The sequence below is a fragment of the Physella acuta genome, unplaced genomic scaffold (genome assembly GCF_028476545.2).
Source record: "Physella acuta isolate Inbredline_101_S28 unplaced genomic scaffold, ASM2847654v3 ptg000008l, whole genome shotgun sequence".
NCBI lineage: Eukaryota > Metazoa > Mollusca > Gastropoda > Physidae > Physella > Physella acuta.
The window spans coordinates 1227757-1241746 of NW_026731528.1; the positions used below are offsets into that span (position 1 = coordinate 1227757).

The 13990-nt window shown below is 35.3% G+C and overlaps 1 protein-coding gene across 2 annotated transcripts; it reads right to left on the minus strand.

Annotated features, from left to right (window-relative positions):
* On the minus strand, positions 1–8820 carry LOC131956529 (rho GTPase-activating protein 25). Of its 2 annotated transcripts, none has more exons than XM_059321141.1 (7): positions 8800–8820; positions 7425–7725; positions 7186–7296; positions 6875–7004; positions 5773–6085; positions 5051–5215; positions 1–4011 (listed from the first exon to the last, which is right to left on the minus strand). In XM_059321141.1, the coding sequence occupies exons 2-7, from the start codon at positions 7669–7671 to the stop codon at positions 2992–2994; spliced, it is 1986 nt and encodes a 661-aa protein (XP_059177124.1). In that variant the 5' UTR covers positions 7672–7725; positions 8800–8820; the 3' UTR covers positions 1–2991. The 2 variants fall into 2 exon arrangements, with proteins under 2 accessions (XP_059177124.1, XP_059177054.1); XM_059321071.1 differs by lacking the exon at positions 8800–8820 and adding an exon at positions 8395–8664.
* Positions 8821–13990: the final 5170 nt, after the last annotated feature.

Below are 13990 nucleotides of genomic sequence, written 5' to 3' on the forward strand. Positions count from 1 at the left end.
GACCAACAATATATATCAATGTGGGTCCCACAATATATCAATGTGAGACCCACAAAACACTGATACAGGAGACCCATTAACAAAAGCCAAGCTAACATCCAAACAAGTTAATACTGGTAAATATTCAGGTATTGGGTGGTAACAAATGAAGGCACTGACATGTAAAAAACAGGGTGCTTAAATCAAAAGTAAATGGCTATTCACAAGAAAAAATGTTAGTTGGGTGCAGAAATTAAATTAATTTTTGATATTTTTATTACAGGTGTCCACAAACATGAATATAATTTTGGCAAAATAAATTTTTGCTTCAGCAGATATAAAAAAAATTTAGCAGCTTTACAATCATACAGACTAAATTTTGTTTTTAAAGTATGTGAGAATCACAGTTTAGATAATATACATTTTTGTGCTGTTTAAATCAGGATTTATGAGCAGAAAAAATTCTTAACATATCACACTTTAATACATTAACAATGAATGGCAATCAGTTCCAATATTGTAAATATTAGCATTGAGTAAGTTTAGAAAAAAATGAACACAAAATATTGGTATGATTTTTCAGGTCTTGGTCTCAATTTATTGAGCAAACTGTTTTGTTTTTACTAAAAGTAAAACTTGATACATTCTAAGGGAATGGAAAGACAAGATTTGAAAGTTGTAGAAGAGTTGGCAAGAAAATATTGCAGCTAAAATGTTGACATAAGCAGGCTATACAAAGTAGAATATCAAATCCTAAGCAATTTAACAAACAGAATTTTTAAAAAAATTTATGAGTATTTATTGATTTAAAAATATAAGCTAAGTATGTTAACAATATTTTGGGTAAAATTTCATGCGAGGTAAGTCAAAAAGCTGTCCCAGTGAGTTAAGGTAATGAGTCACTAAATCAGTATGATGTTGTAGGAAGCAAACCCATCAGGTTAGTATAGGAGCTAGCAGCCAGAACCATAGCCAGCTACAGTACCAGCAATAATTAAATGCTCTATGCTCAAGCTAATAGGACTTCTTTAAATATTTACACTTTTGTTTTCATGTTTCTCTAGCTTTAGACTGAACTAAAATAGAATCAATTCATAACATGGCTGAACACTCATTAAAATACTAATGATGAAGATATGTAAGTTTCAAGAGATAAATATGTTAAGGCACATACAACATATTGTTATCAAAGTTAAAACTAATATCATAAAAATTGCTGGAAGAAAAATTAATTAAATGAGAGAAAAGGTTTTTTTTTTAAAAATGAGTAAAATACATCCCCAATGAAGGTTAAAAAAAGCAAGTATGGACAAAGAATTGTTTAAAAAAAACCTTTTCCATTAAAATTACATCATGATGACTTCATTAATAATTTAATTAGCAAAGATAGATTTCCACATACAATGAAGTGGTTTATCTTTTCAATCAATGCTGGAATGTTCAATCCCAATAAATTACTAGCAGCAAAAATGCTGACAAGAAAATTATATTTTAAATGTCTTGAGCTGCTTATTAAATAAGATATGTTGTAAACTATATTATGCTAAATTAAATACAGTATTTTAAAATATTTTTTATTATTAAATCTTCATTAACAAAGATAAATGATTGTATGATTTGAGTATTAATTCAATTTGAGTGGAATAATTTTAGAAATGGCTGTTTTTTTTTTCCCAAACTGCTTCGCTGTCTACCATAACTTATACGAGAAATGTAGACTTACTCTTCATAATGTGGGTATAATAGAAAGATGTGGTTCAAAACATTCAAACAGTCCTGTTTTTAATCTCTTACAATTTATTTTCTGGATGTTTAGTGAAGTTATAGTAGTCAAATCCATAAATATTTTAGCATGGCCAGGGAGGGTGGGTTCAGACTTTTGAGATATGGAATAATGAGGCCAGGTCAGTACATTATTGGGGTGGGATCTCACTTTTTGTGACATCATGTATGGAGGATTCCATAATCTAAATTGTTGGGTTAATGTTTGTACCTACCATTACAAGTGAATATCATTTATTATTCATATTAGATAGTTTGACATTAGGGTAAAAACATTTTTGTATTTCAGTATTTAGATGTGCGTTGACAGCCATTACAGTGATGTGTACAAATAAGATGTTTTGTTACTTAAAAATTATTTTGAACCAAGCAAGTTATCAATTTTCCAATACACTATTTATAATTAACAGATTTACAAAGCATTTTCACTAGCGACACAAATAATATACATTTTTAGAAGAAAAAACTTGCAATAAGTTAATATTGTACGAAAACATTTTTCTCACAGAACACGTATACTTGGTTTTAGACATGTATAGTATTAGTATACATGTTGCAAATGTAAATGTGGTGTAAGAACACATACAAGCTAAACTGCAAATAACCTACCACCAGAACTATAAAAACAAATGTCATGATACAGAAACTTCTGAGAGAACTATATAAAAAAACTATTGTCTACCTTTATAAATTCTGCAGTAACAGAATGCCCCCATGAATACTAGGCAAAAATTTAAAAAATACTGTTTACATCAACAATCTTACCATGGACGCTGTGTTGGGAAACTGCAGCCACAATGTTCCACTCATCTTTAAATTACTAGACCACTAGATGACCACTGGCTAGACATGCCATCCTTGTCTTTAAAGTTTGACTTGATCATTTTCTTGAAATGTTAGCCACACTTTGATCAGAATTAAATTTGCAATGTGTACATCACATCACAAATAAAACTTCATGTTGCTACTTATTTCAATAAAACCAAACATTTCATATTTAGTACTTGTTAAGTTCCCGCACTTGTCTTACCAGTCCCTTGTCTGTTCTTGTAACAAAAAATGGCAAGTCAGAACCGCTGTTACCATAGTAACACGATTTACATAGTTTTTAAATAATTGGCCAATATACACCAGTGTGTGAAACATGTTGTGGCTTCAGCTAAACCCTACAGCCAATGAAAAATAGGTCAGACACCTACATCAAACAACAGTATACAATAAAAACAAAACTCAATGTAGAGGAGAGTCCTCATTGAACTGCCCATACTTTGACTGATACTTGCCGAGCAGTTCTTTAGCCTCTGACAACTGCGAGATAGTACGGAGGTGGGAGCTTTTCTCCAGAGCTAAGTTTTTCTCCAGCTCCTGTTTTTGCGAGTTAAACTCAACTTGCATTGTCTCAATCCTACGCTCGTACTTCTCCTTCATGTCCGTCAGCTGGTTTTTCAAGGCATTCACCTGCTCCTTGTACCTGTCTCTTTTCATGGTCAGCTCCTCTTTCAATGCTGTAACTTGGATGCGCAGTTCGTTTGTAGTAGGCCCCACCTTTCCATCTTCTTCATAAACTTTAAGACAAGGTGCCTCTTTTTCTGGGACAATTTCTTTTAAATTCCCAGCAGAGCCGTTGAGCGCAGGTGCCAGACTTAGGTTGGATGCGTCTGGGCTTTTTTTAGTTAACGACGGACTAGAAATATTTGCATTGCTGGGAACGTTTGCTAATGCCATCATGACGTCATCTGGATTTAAAACAGCTGGGCTGATAGGAGACCTCTCACCGTCTACATCCCTACGTTCAACATTTCTATTTCTTAAAACTCTAGACTTTCTCCTGGGGGGTATGGGAGGGTTACCGTCCCTGAGATTGATGGAGCCGGGATCAGACGAGTCATGCGGCTCAGGGATCCTCAGCTGCAGTTTTTTACTTCTAATTACAACATCATCTATATCAGACTGGCTAAAAAACACATTGTCATTAGAATCAACATCTTCTCCAGTGTCCTTCACTGCACAAGAATTAGCTAAATGGTAATCATCACTGACACTTAAAGAACTGTGAGAACCCCTGCCACTACTAGGGGTCGGGGACGATGTAGAGTTCAGGTTCAAGTTCAGGCCTAGAAGATCAGGGCGAATAAATGGTCTGTCTGGGATAACGGATGGAATGTCAAGGACACGGGACATCCTAAGGAGGTCACCAGTGGGGACGTTGTTGGCAGTATCCCCCTTGTCACTGTACTCCAGCATAAACACCTGCAGAGAGAAATCACGTCTAAAACATCTTGTTCACTGTTTGATGAGTGTTATCATGTGTGTTTTTTATCAGGGTATTTTGGTGAGAATGAATCTTGGTTGTGATTATTATTGAATGTATGAAGGCATATTAAAGAAAGACTTGTGATGTAGAAACTGTGTTGCTGTGGAGAGCAAGTAAGTTAGTTCGGTCTATACTTTGATTTGAGAAGGAGTCTGTGTCTTGTCCCAACCATATAAATCGTCTTTGAGTTGATGTTATTTAAGAGTATAAATAAACCTGAAGTGGAAATGTACTAGGGCTTCTGTGAAGCTCATGCAATCCTGTTAGTGAATTAGTGATGAGTTTCGAGAAGGTACATCAGTAGTGAAATTATCACAGTGTTTGGTCCACACACAGCTCAAACATATGGTTTGCTGCTCACTACTAGCAAGATATATACTTAAACTACCATACTTAAAGCATTTGGATATCAATAACAATGATAGCCTTTCAAACTTAACTTTACACAGCAGCTGCATTTTAGTGTACTGCTTTAGGTCATTCCTAAATTACTAAATACAGGATTACTGTCGAGGCTTTAATTTTTAGCACAGAAAAAATTGTAATTTTCTTTTTAGATTAACTATCAACATGGTCAATCACTGAGTTAGTTATGAAAGATAAAGATAACTTATATAATTTATAGTAGGTTCCTAAAGGCCATTGCGATATAGCAACAGGGTTTACATTTATATTAATCCCTAAATATTGGGCTACTGTTCATTACCAATTTTTTTACATTTACTTTGTTAGTAATGATACTATTCCAGCCTAAAAATAGGTCTTTAAAACATATAACTGAATCTAACTTTTAGTGTCTCGTAGAATGTATTCATGGAATAATAACGTACAGCAAATTTTCAATTGTATTTATTGTTCATTATAAAGATATTTATGTTTAATAGATCAATGTTGTTCAACCAAGTTTATTATCACTGAGTTATAGAAGGAGAACATGAATAACTTTAAGGGTTAAATTAGAAATAAAAAAATTACCTTAGGAAAATATTCCAACAACATGTACACCAGGTTCTGCCCCAGGTCTGCAGTACACAGAAATAGCTGCGAGTTTTCCTTATCGATGTGCCGAATTATATTGTAACCAAAAACAGTTCCTAAACTCATCATGGACATCTTATTGGAAGCTTCACGTAGGCCAACCTGATGTCATTTTAACAATAGTTTACATAAATAACCTCATTTATTTGTTCAGTAATGTATAGATGGCTCTAGAATAACAACAAATTTGATCACTTAGTCTTGTTAAACACTGATACAAGTCTTCATGCCTGCATTAGTCAAGGTATAGGATCTCAAAGTCCTTAATTTTATAAAACAGCAAAACATAAATTTTACAATGACTTCCAAACTAAGAAACAACCCAATTTATCTTTATGTTTTTCAAAACAACCCTTACCAAACTAAAATTTAAACTTGTTAAAGTTATCCTAAATAATCTTAACACTTAGAACATTGATCTTTCTAAGACATTATCTCTTTAGGAAAGCAATAGCTATTTAGGTATGATACTATATTATCAAATGCACCAACTTCTCTAAGAAAGTGACATTTTCAAATACGACATAGTTGTCTAAAGCACCCACCTCTCTAAGAAAGCGACAGACATACTTAAGTATGAATTAGTTGTCTAAAGCACCTACCTCTCTAAGAAAGCGACAGACATACTTAAGCATGAATTAGTTGTCTAAAGCACCTACCTCTCTAAGAAAGCGACAGACATACTTAAGTATGACATAGTTATCCTCAGGTATCAACTTCATACACTCGGCCAACTCATCTGTACACTTGGCCTTGACCTCAGCATCAGACGAGTCCATGAACCGTAGCGCTATGTTCATCACCTTCTGGTAGAACTTGCAGGGTATGATGGAATCAGGGAGGTCTCTCAAGAAAGTTTTAAGCACTGAGGCCACCACGTGAACATCAACACTCTCATCCTCAAACCTGATTTTCTCGCCCCTCTCAAACCTGGCAATGATGTCTTTAATTGCAGACTGGCGCCCAGGCAACCTGTGTCGATTGTGAAATTTTGTTTGTACATTAAATTAATACAGCAACAAAAATATACTAGTAAAACAGACTGTGTTACATTATAGTAAGAAGATAATGTTTTAGCTATTTTGTAAATAAAAATAAAACTTGTATTATTTAAAATGGGAAGACGACAGGGATGTTTGGTTGGATTGCATGCAGATACTCAATGTTTCTTAGTTTCAAGATTAAAACTGTAATGTACACAGGAGTAAAAAAAAAAATCAGTACACTTAGTCCACTTTATTAGTAGAGCAATAATTAAAGGGAGGTAACAATGTTAACATTTCAGTGGCTTTTTTATTATTACTTTGACTTATTTAAAAATAAAAAATCAAAGTTAAATTTGCTGTAGTCAACAATGTAGTGGGTAGTCACAATAAACTAACACCAAAACTAGTCACATGTGATGATATAAATGTATCATTTTGACATTTTTATATTGTAGTGAATATTTTGTTTAAAAGTAACATTAAATAACTAGTATAATGAGTTTTTTACATTATTTTCTCTCAATAGAAACTTTAAAAGGTTGGCCTACTCAATAAATTAAAAATTCACTTTTGAAATAATTTTTTCTTTTAAATTTTGAAGCAAAATTTTAATGACATAAACAGATCAATAAGTCAAAATATTACACAGTAACATGTACTAACAATGCCAGATTGAGAAATAAAATATTGGAAAGATTATCATAGATATGTTTGGGTTTTTAGTAATTAACATAAGAGTATAATTTGTTGCTATGGTACTTAATTTGTGAACTACCTGAAAATCCCTTCAACATCAAGCCCATACTTGTACAAGTACTCTACACATTCATCCACAATGTAAGGTATTCTCCTGTTTTCTGCTCGCTCCCAGTATAAAATTTCTTGCAAACTTTGACTAAACAAAGCTGTTACAAAAAAAAATTGAGAAGATATAGACAAAACAAGTTGCATCAATTATATGAAGTTATAAGTAAGGTACTTTAATAATTATTTTAATTAAGTTTATGCATTATAAAAGTCTACAGCAATGGTTAACTTTACAACATTATGTATCTAATTAAAAAGGTTTTATTTTAAAAACAGTACCTCCACCCTTATCAGCATAAAGTGCTCTTTTTAAAGCACGCACCCATATTTTCTTTTCTTCTTCAGTTTCTGCACACAAGGAAATGACATCTACTTGATTTTTGTCAACCCCTGTTGAGATATTATTAATTTATTATTCATCTTATTTAAAGCATTATCAAAAAAACTCAGATATTATCAACCATAGTATTTATTCAACCAATAAGTATTCCAAGGTGTGATTTTTTTAAAATACTTACCACTATTAGTGCTGACTATGTCAAAATAAAACTTCTTAGGATCATTTGAGTTTTGGTCAATTGCTGGTTCTGTAATAATCTGGCCATCAAGTGATATGCAGTCATTAAACTTTTTGTCTTCATCTCGCAAGTATACAAACAGAAACTTGTCTGACAAAACAAACCATCGACGAGACCAAATATTCATCCGTCCACCTTTTCGTTTTAGCCATCCTTTTAAGTCTTTATCTTTTGGTGGCAGACTCATTTTTAAGACCTTCTCATCTCATTAGTTTCAACTATTGCCATCATATCACCCAGTCTAATGGAAAAACAAATTATTTTTTAAGTTTATTATTTTGTGCATTAAGAATTAACTTCTTAAAGTTACGTATTTTAACCACATATGGATTATCCATTTATGATGTCCACACAGATAGGAAGTCCCAAAAGATTGACTTTTGTGACTACAAAACTTTTTGTCAACCTCCACAACAAGGGAGGGGTTCACTGCAATGGATGGGGAGGGGTCTAAAATTATACATTCTTGTGGACATAATAAATGGGTTGTTTTAGTAATTTTTCCAAGTGTTGAAATATGCAAAATACCTGCTACAGTTCAATTAATTAATTAGTAATTAGTATTAGCTAAGTTACTGAGATCTAGATTCTAGATCTAATCTAGATCTGGAATCTAAATCTAACTCTAGTCACTAGTCTACTAGATCTAGGTCTAGTACTAGATTTATATATAGTATATAGACTAGACTCTAGTGGCTAGTGACGGTAGTGACCAAGTTAAAAACTCCTTTTAAACTTTTTTAACACCAAAAAAAAAAGGATGCCTTCGCATCAGTATACCGTCTACACACGTTCATTTAATAGGACTTTAAACGTTGAATTTTAGACAGATCTACGTTATCAATGAAAATAGATGTCATTGATTTATTATACATTAATGTAGATCTATCAATAATTAATAATTAATTACCTTCCTGACTCCTAGCTAGAACGAAACTAGATCTAAATATAAAGCTCAGTAGTAAAATAGTAGTCAAAGTTAACTTCCGCTTCCTTCCGTGTCCACACCCACTAAAAACCTTTGCCTAGCTAAAGTAAAATTAAAAATCTTATGAAGTTCTGGCTTCAGTATAGAAAAATTAGCTCAAGAATAATATTAACTGTAGAATTTTGAAATTTAGTCAACTAATATTAAATAATGTAAAATCTTTCCTTAATTATATTTTAAACTGTGTTGATTATGTTAAAAAAGCTGGAAAATTTCTAGAATAGATCTTTATCTAGTTAGTAAGCCTTTTGTCATTTATTAACGCGAATATTTTAAATTTATACACTGCATTTCGTTTATATATGTGTCTACATTTTAAATACTTACTAATTCTGCCTGACGATATTTTCACAATCACGTTAATGTAACACATGCAACAAAGCTTATAGTAACAATGAGTCATAATTTTTACCAGAGGTTCTCAGTTCTCACATTTCTAAAGTCAACAATGTCCCTAATTATGGACTGTTTCTTTTAGGGAGGGCTAGATCTAGATCTATCTCTTCCAGAGTTTCTTCCAGGCATCTCTTCGGGGGGGGGGGGGGGCTTTGTAGTAGGTTCAACGTGCCTACTTCTCTGCTTGCATGTTTGAAATAGCATGGGTATTGTATGGGTATGTCCCGGTGTGCTGAAAATTTGAAGTGCGCCACCCCCTCCCCCACCTTACCCTCCCGAGAAAAAAGTCTGAAATAACATAACCTATGTTAATTATATTACACTGTTATTGGCATCCTCGGTACTATTTTTTTAATTAAAATTTTCTTGTTAGAACACGCACAATACAAATCTAAACGTGATTTTTTTAAAATTTGCTAATGTGTTTATTCCGCGATGTCACCTGTGCGGTAACCAGGTGTCATCCCCACCTCCTCCAACAATGTTGGATTTTTAAAATTATAAAACATTGTTCTATTTAGTGTCACCCCCTCATTGGTGTCATCCGGTGCGAACTGCACCCCCGCGCGCCCCGCCTAGTTATACTAATGCTTTTTAAAAAAAAAAAATAGGAATCGTGCTATTAAATCCTATACAGTGGCTTCACTAGATCGGACGACACCTGGTGCAGTAATCGATGCTGTCACTCTGAGCCTAACGATTCATATGGCTGTAGTAAGCTATTAACTTGAAAAAAACATGCTTTCTCATTAAAAATTAGCTATATTTCGTAGACGTTGTTTTCTGGTGCGATATGTGTAACTTTAACACATAAGTTTGGGATAGTCAACCCCTACTTCATTACAAATGGGGCGCAGAGTTTCTTCCAGGCATCTCTTCGGGGGGGGGGGGGGGGCGAACCCCCCCCCCCCCCCGAAATTTTTTTACCGCCCCCCCCCCCCCCCCCCGCCCCCGAACGAAACGAAATTTATATAATTTATATAGAAAATATATACTTTTAACAGTGTCCGCCCCCCCCCCCGAAGAAAGTCTACCGCCCCCCCCCCCCCCCCCCCCGAAAATTTCAAGTGCCCCCCCGGAGAAAAAAGTCTGGAAGAAACACTGATGGGGCGAGTGGCCTAGCGTTAGAGCGCAAGACAGCTAACCCTAAAGTCTCACAAGTTCGAATCCGGGTCCAAGTCAGTAGAACGTCCATGAGTTCACCCAACTCTATTGGGTACCATACTGATAAAGGTACCTAAGGGAAAGCAAAAGCGGCTGGGCATAGTGCTGACCATATTACCCTTTCATGTGCTAAGGTCAAGAAACGTGAACTCTACTTCATCTGCCAATTGGATAGCTACATTTAAAGAGGAATGTTTAATATACTAATTCATACAACTTTATATAGCACGAGCTGACCCGCGGCGTATCATACGCCGCTATTTAGTTGTTTTATTTTCAACTTTCAGTAATCAACTCTACGATTGTAAACATTCGGGGTGAACCTTAGCTCACCAGACTGGTGGGGTGGTGAGGGTAGCTATATGCCTAGAGAGCGGGGGAGTAACGGCGTGCGTTTACATGGTGTCTCGCATGGTCATGAAGAAAATTATATATATATATATATATAGCATTTAAATCTATCGCCACACCTTATTTTTATAATTTTTATATAGATCTAGGCCTAATTAATATAAGCCTAACCACCACCATACTTACATACTTAATCGCCACATCTTATTGTAAATAGGCCTAATATTACCACCACCATACCACTGCCATAATTACATAGGTCGTTGATCGCCACATCTGATTGTATATAGGTCTAATATTACCATCACCCTACTCTCAATAAAACACAATGATACCACCCGCTGTTTTGTATAGCTTTAGTACAATCACTTATTGCGAGCTAACTACTACAATTACTGCGCAAAACGCGCGAACCGTTTTAAATTGATCTTTTTTTACAAAATATCGTGCGTACAGATTGCTAATCTGCCTCACAGATGTGGCAATAATTATACTTTTTTTTTTTTTTTAGCATTGGATAAAACGTAGCTGAGATGGTTGGGGAAACAAGGGGTTGTGTGCGGATTGTGTCGGGCGTCGGGCAGTGGCGTAGCGATGGGGGGCAGGGGGGTACATATGTCCCCGGGCGCCGACCTTAGGGGGCGCCAAAATGGGTTGTAAAAACTAATTAAAACGTTATTTTAGCTGCATTTTTGCATTATAAACAGTTTGAGGGGGGTAAAATTTGAAAATTCGCTCCCGAGGGGGGCGCCAAATTGAAAGTTTGTCCCCGGGCGCTGGGAAGGGTCGCTACGCCTCTGGCGTCGGGTTCGACAATCGGGTGGGGACGATCGAAGCTGCATGAAAATTCGATCTAATTTCCTAAATATCGCCATCTCCTGCTGGAAATTTTTCAAATAAGCTTTACTGTATTATCTACTTTACCAGAGTATCAAAGCGTCGAAAGACTCATTATAATTGCAATTAAATTAAAATATTATAAAATGTAGGCCCCTAGATCTTTTGTAACTGGTCAAATGCTAGTTCTGAAAAATCTGGTCTTCATGTATTTTAAATTTTCAATCAAATATTATTAGAAAGGGGTATAGGACAAAAGGCCGACACGGACAAAAGGCCGATTGTCCGTGTCGGCCTTTTGTCCATGTCGGTCTTTTGTCCGGATCCAATTAGAAAGACAGCAGATCAGGTCAATGGCGATGCCTTGTCCATATGATGTTGCGAGGTGGGCGACGAGTTTGAAAAAGAAAAGAAAAACTGTAAAAACATTTAAGTAAAAAAATTAAACAAATAAACATATACTTTATTTAGTAGACTCAAATTGTTTTAAAAAAAGTTGGTGAATTTAGAAATATTTTCACTACATTTTACGACCAAAGCTTTTTTTTAAAAAATAACTTTAGATCTACCGTTATTAGACTATAGACTAGGGGTCGGCGTGGTCGAGTTGATTAAGCTCATGGTTGCTAAACCGAAACGTTTCGAGTTCGAACCTTCGGGCAGATGAGGCCACTGTTCTAGGAAAGACAAAGGCTATAGAAAGCACATTTCAAAAAGTAAAGCAGTCCTCAATGGCGCATAACCAGTTGACACGTATCCTTAATTCTGTTGGAGGGACAACTAAAAAATTAAGAACGAAGAAGAAAGAAGAAAGCTATAGGCTAAAGAAAGTGTAGGCTATATTTCTTTTATTTTTATTTTTGAGGGGAATTTAAAAATTTAAATTTAAAAAAAAAATTAAAACTCGTTAAGTTTTCTCCTTTGTAGTAGACCTATTTGGATATCAAAAAGATCTATGGGTAAGCTTTAAAAAACAATATTTAGGCCTTCTATATTTTTCTTTCCAACCAGCATGACAACCCTCGTTGTTTAAACAAGCTAGCCATAGATATATACCAGATTGACTTATTCGCGCCTTTGTAATTGGTCTTGTTTCAAAGAGTTGTAAACCCTCAACATGAAAATTAACGAGTTACCGTTCCTATTATGTTATCTCCCCTTGGTGTTTTATATAATAACCTTTAGACTCATTTTAACGACTTATTTTATCTTTGTTATTTTAACGTGTTAGATTGAAAATTTGATATTCTTGCGTTTTTAATAAAGATGTAGGCCTATATGAATAGTTTTTAAAAAATTGATCCACTAGATATGGTTAAAGATTTTACCTCAAACACACAAACAAACAAATGTAATTGAATGTAAAGCTTAAAATAATCGACCCTGCGGTTGGGAATGTAATTCTCAAGTCACTAAAGAGCACTGCGATATTTATAGGGCCCTACTTACATTTTATAGTAGACATGACGGCAAAACGTTGCACAGCCAACAGTAGATGCAGGAGAACCCCCTAGAAGACAGAATCTTTGATCAGCAGGAAAGAGCAGTTCCACAGAAGTAAGGTCAATGGCTATATATTTGATCAGCGGTACGTCAGTCTTTCATTAAGTGAGTCATCCACTTAAAGACGTCCACGCTGATGCAGGACGGGAGGGGGCAAAAAATCGGACATGTGGAGTGCGGACTAGTAGTAGAGTGGGGATTAAGCTTGAATGGGGCCACTGCGTGAACATTTTTAGGGATCCTACGAGTATTCTGTCACTAAATTTATTTTAGGGATCCTGCGAGTATTCTGTCACTAACTTTATTGTAGCACATACTAAGTTAGTGAGACAGCGTTGATTATGGCAAATAAAATAATAGAATTATTTAGTGGTATTCTTTTTCAGGCCATGATGTCTCGTATGGCTTCTGAGTTCACACACACACACACACACACACACACACACATAGGCATATATATATATATATAAATATATATATATATGTGTGTGTGTATGTGTGTGTGTATGTATGCATAAGCTATATATACATATATATAAAGTATATATAGGCTATATATATATATATATATATATATATATATATATATATATATTACTAAAACATATATACACTAACAGATTTGCATGTCAAAGTAGTTTAAAGCTACAGATTGTAGGTAGATTACGATTTTAACCAGCGAATCACATACTTAAACTTTAGAAGAGCAGTTAAAAGAGTCTTACTGGCAACGGCATATCTGTGAGTACTTCGGCGGATTCCCGTTGTATAGAGAGCTAGTTCTTAGACATTTATGAAAGCTCTATGTTGATCCCAACAGAGATGGTGCACCAGTGGCGTAGCGAGGTCAGGTGTTACCCGGTGCGGCACTTAATGGTGTCACCCCCCCCCCAGAGGCGTTGCGACCCTTCCCGGGGACAAACTTTCAAATTTTCGATTTGTACCCCCCCCCCCTCATACTTTCGATCTGCACCCCACCCCTCAAATTTGTCTCTATATATTTTGCTATTTTTTGCCTTGGTGTCACCCCTTATTTATTTATTTTACTTACGGGGGGGGGGGTGACACCATTAGGTGCCGCACCGGTTGAAACCCAACCTCGCTACGCCACTGGCCTACTATACGACATGTTCTGTGAAACAACGGTCTATTGACAAACACTGATGAACACACAGAAATATACTTTACATTCCTCTCTCCCCGAATTCTGCGCTTCCCTATCTCCTATGTTCCCCCCCCCCCCTCCCTTCCCCAACAACAAATATGT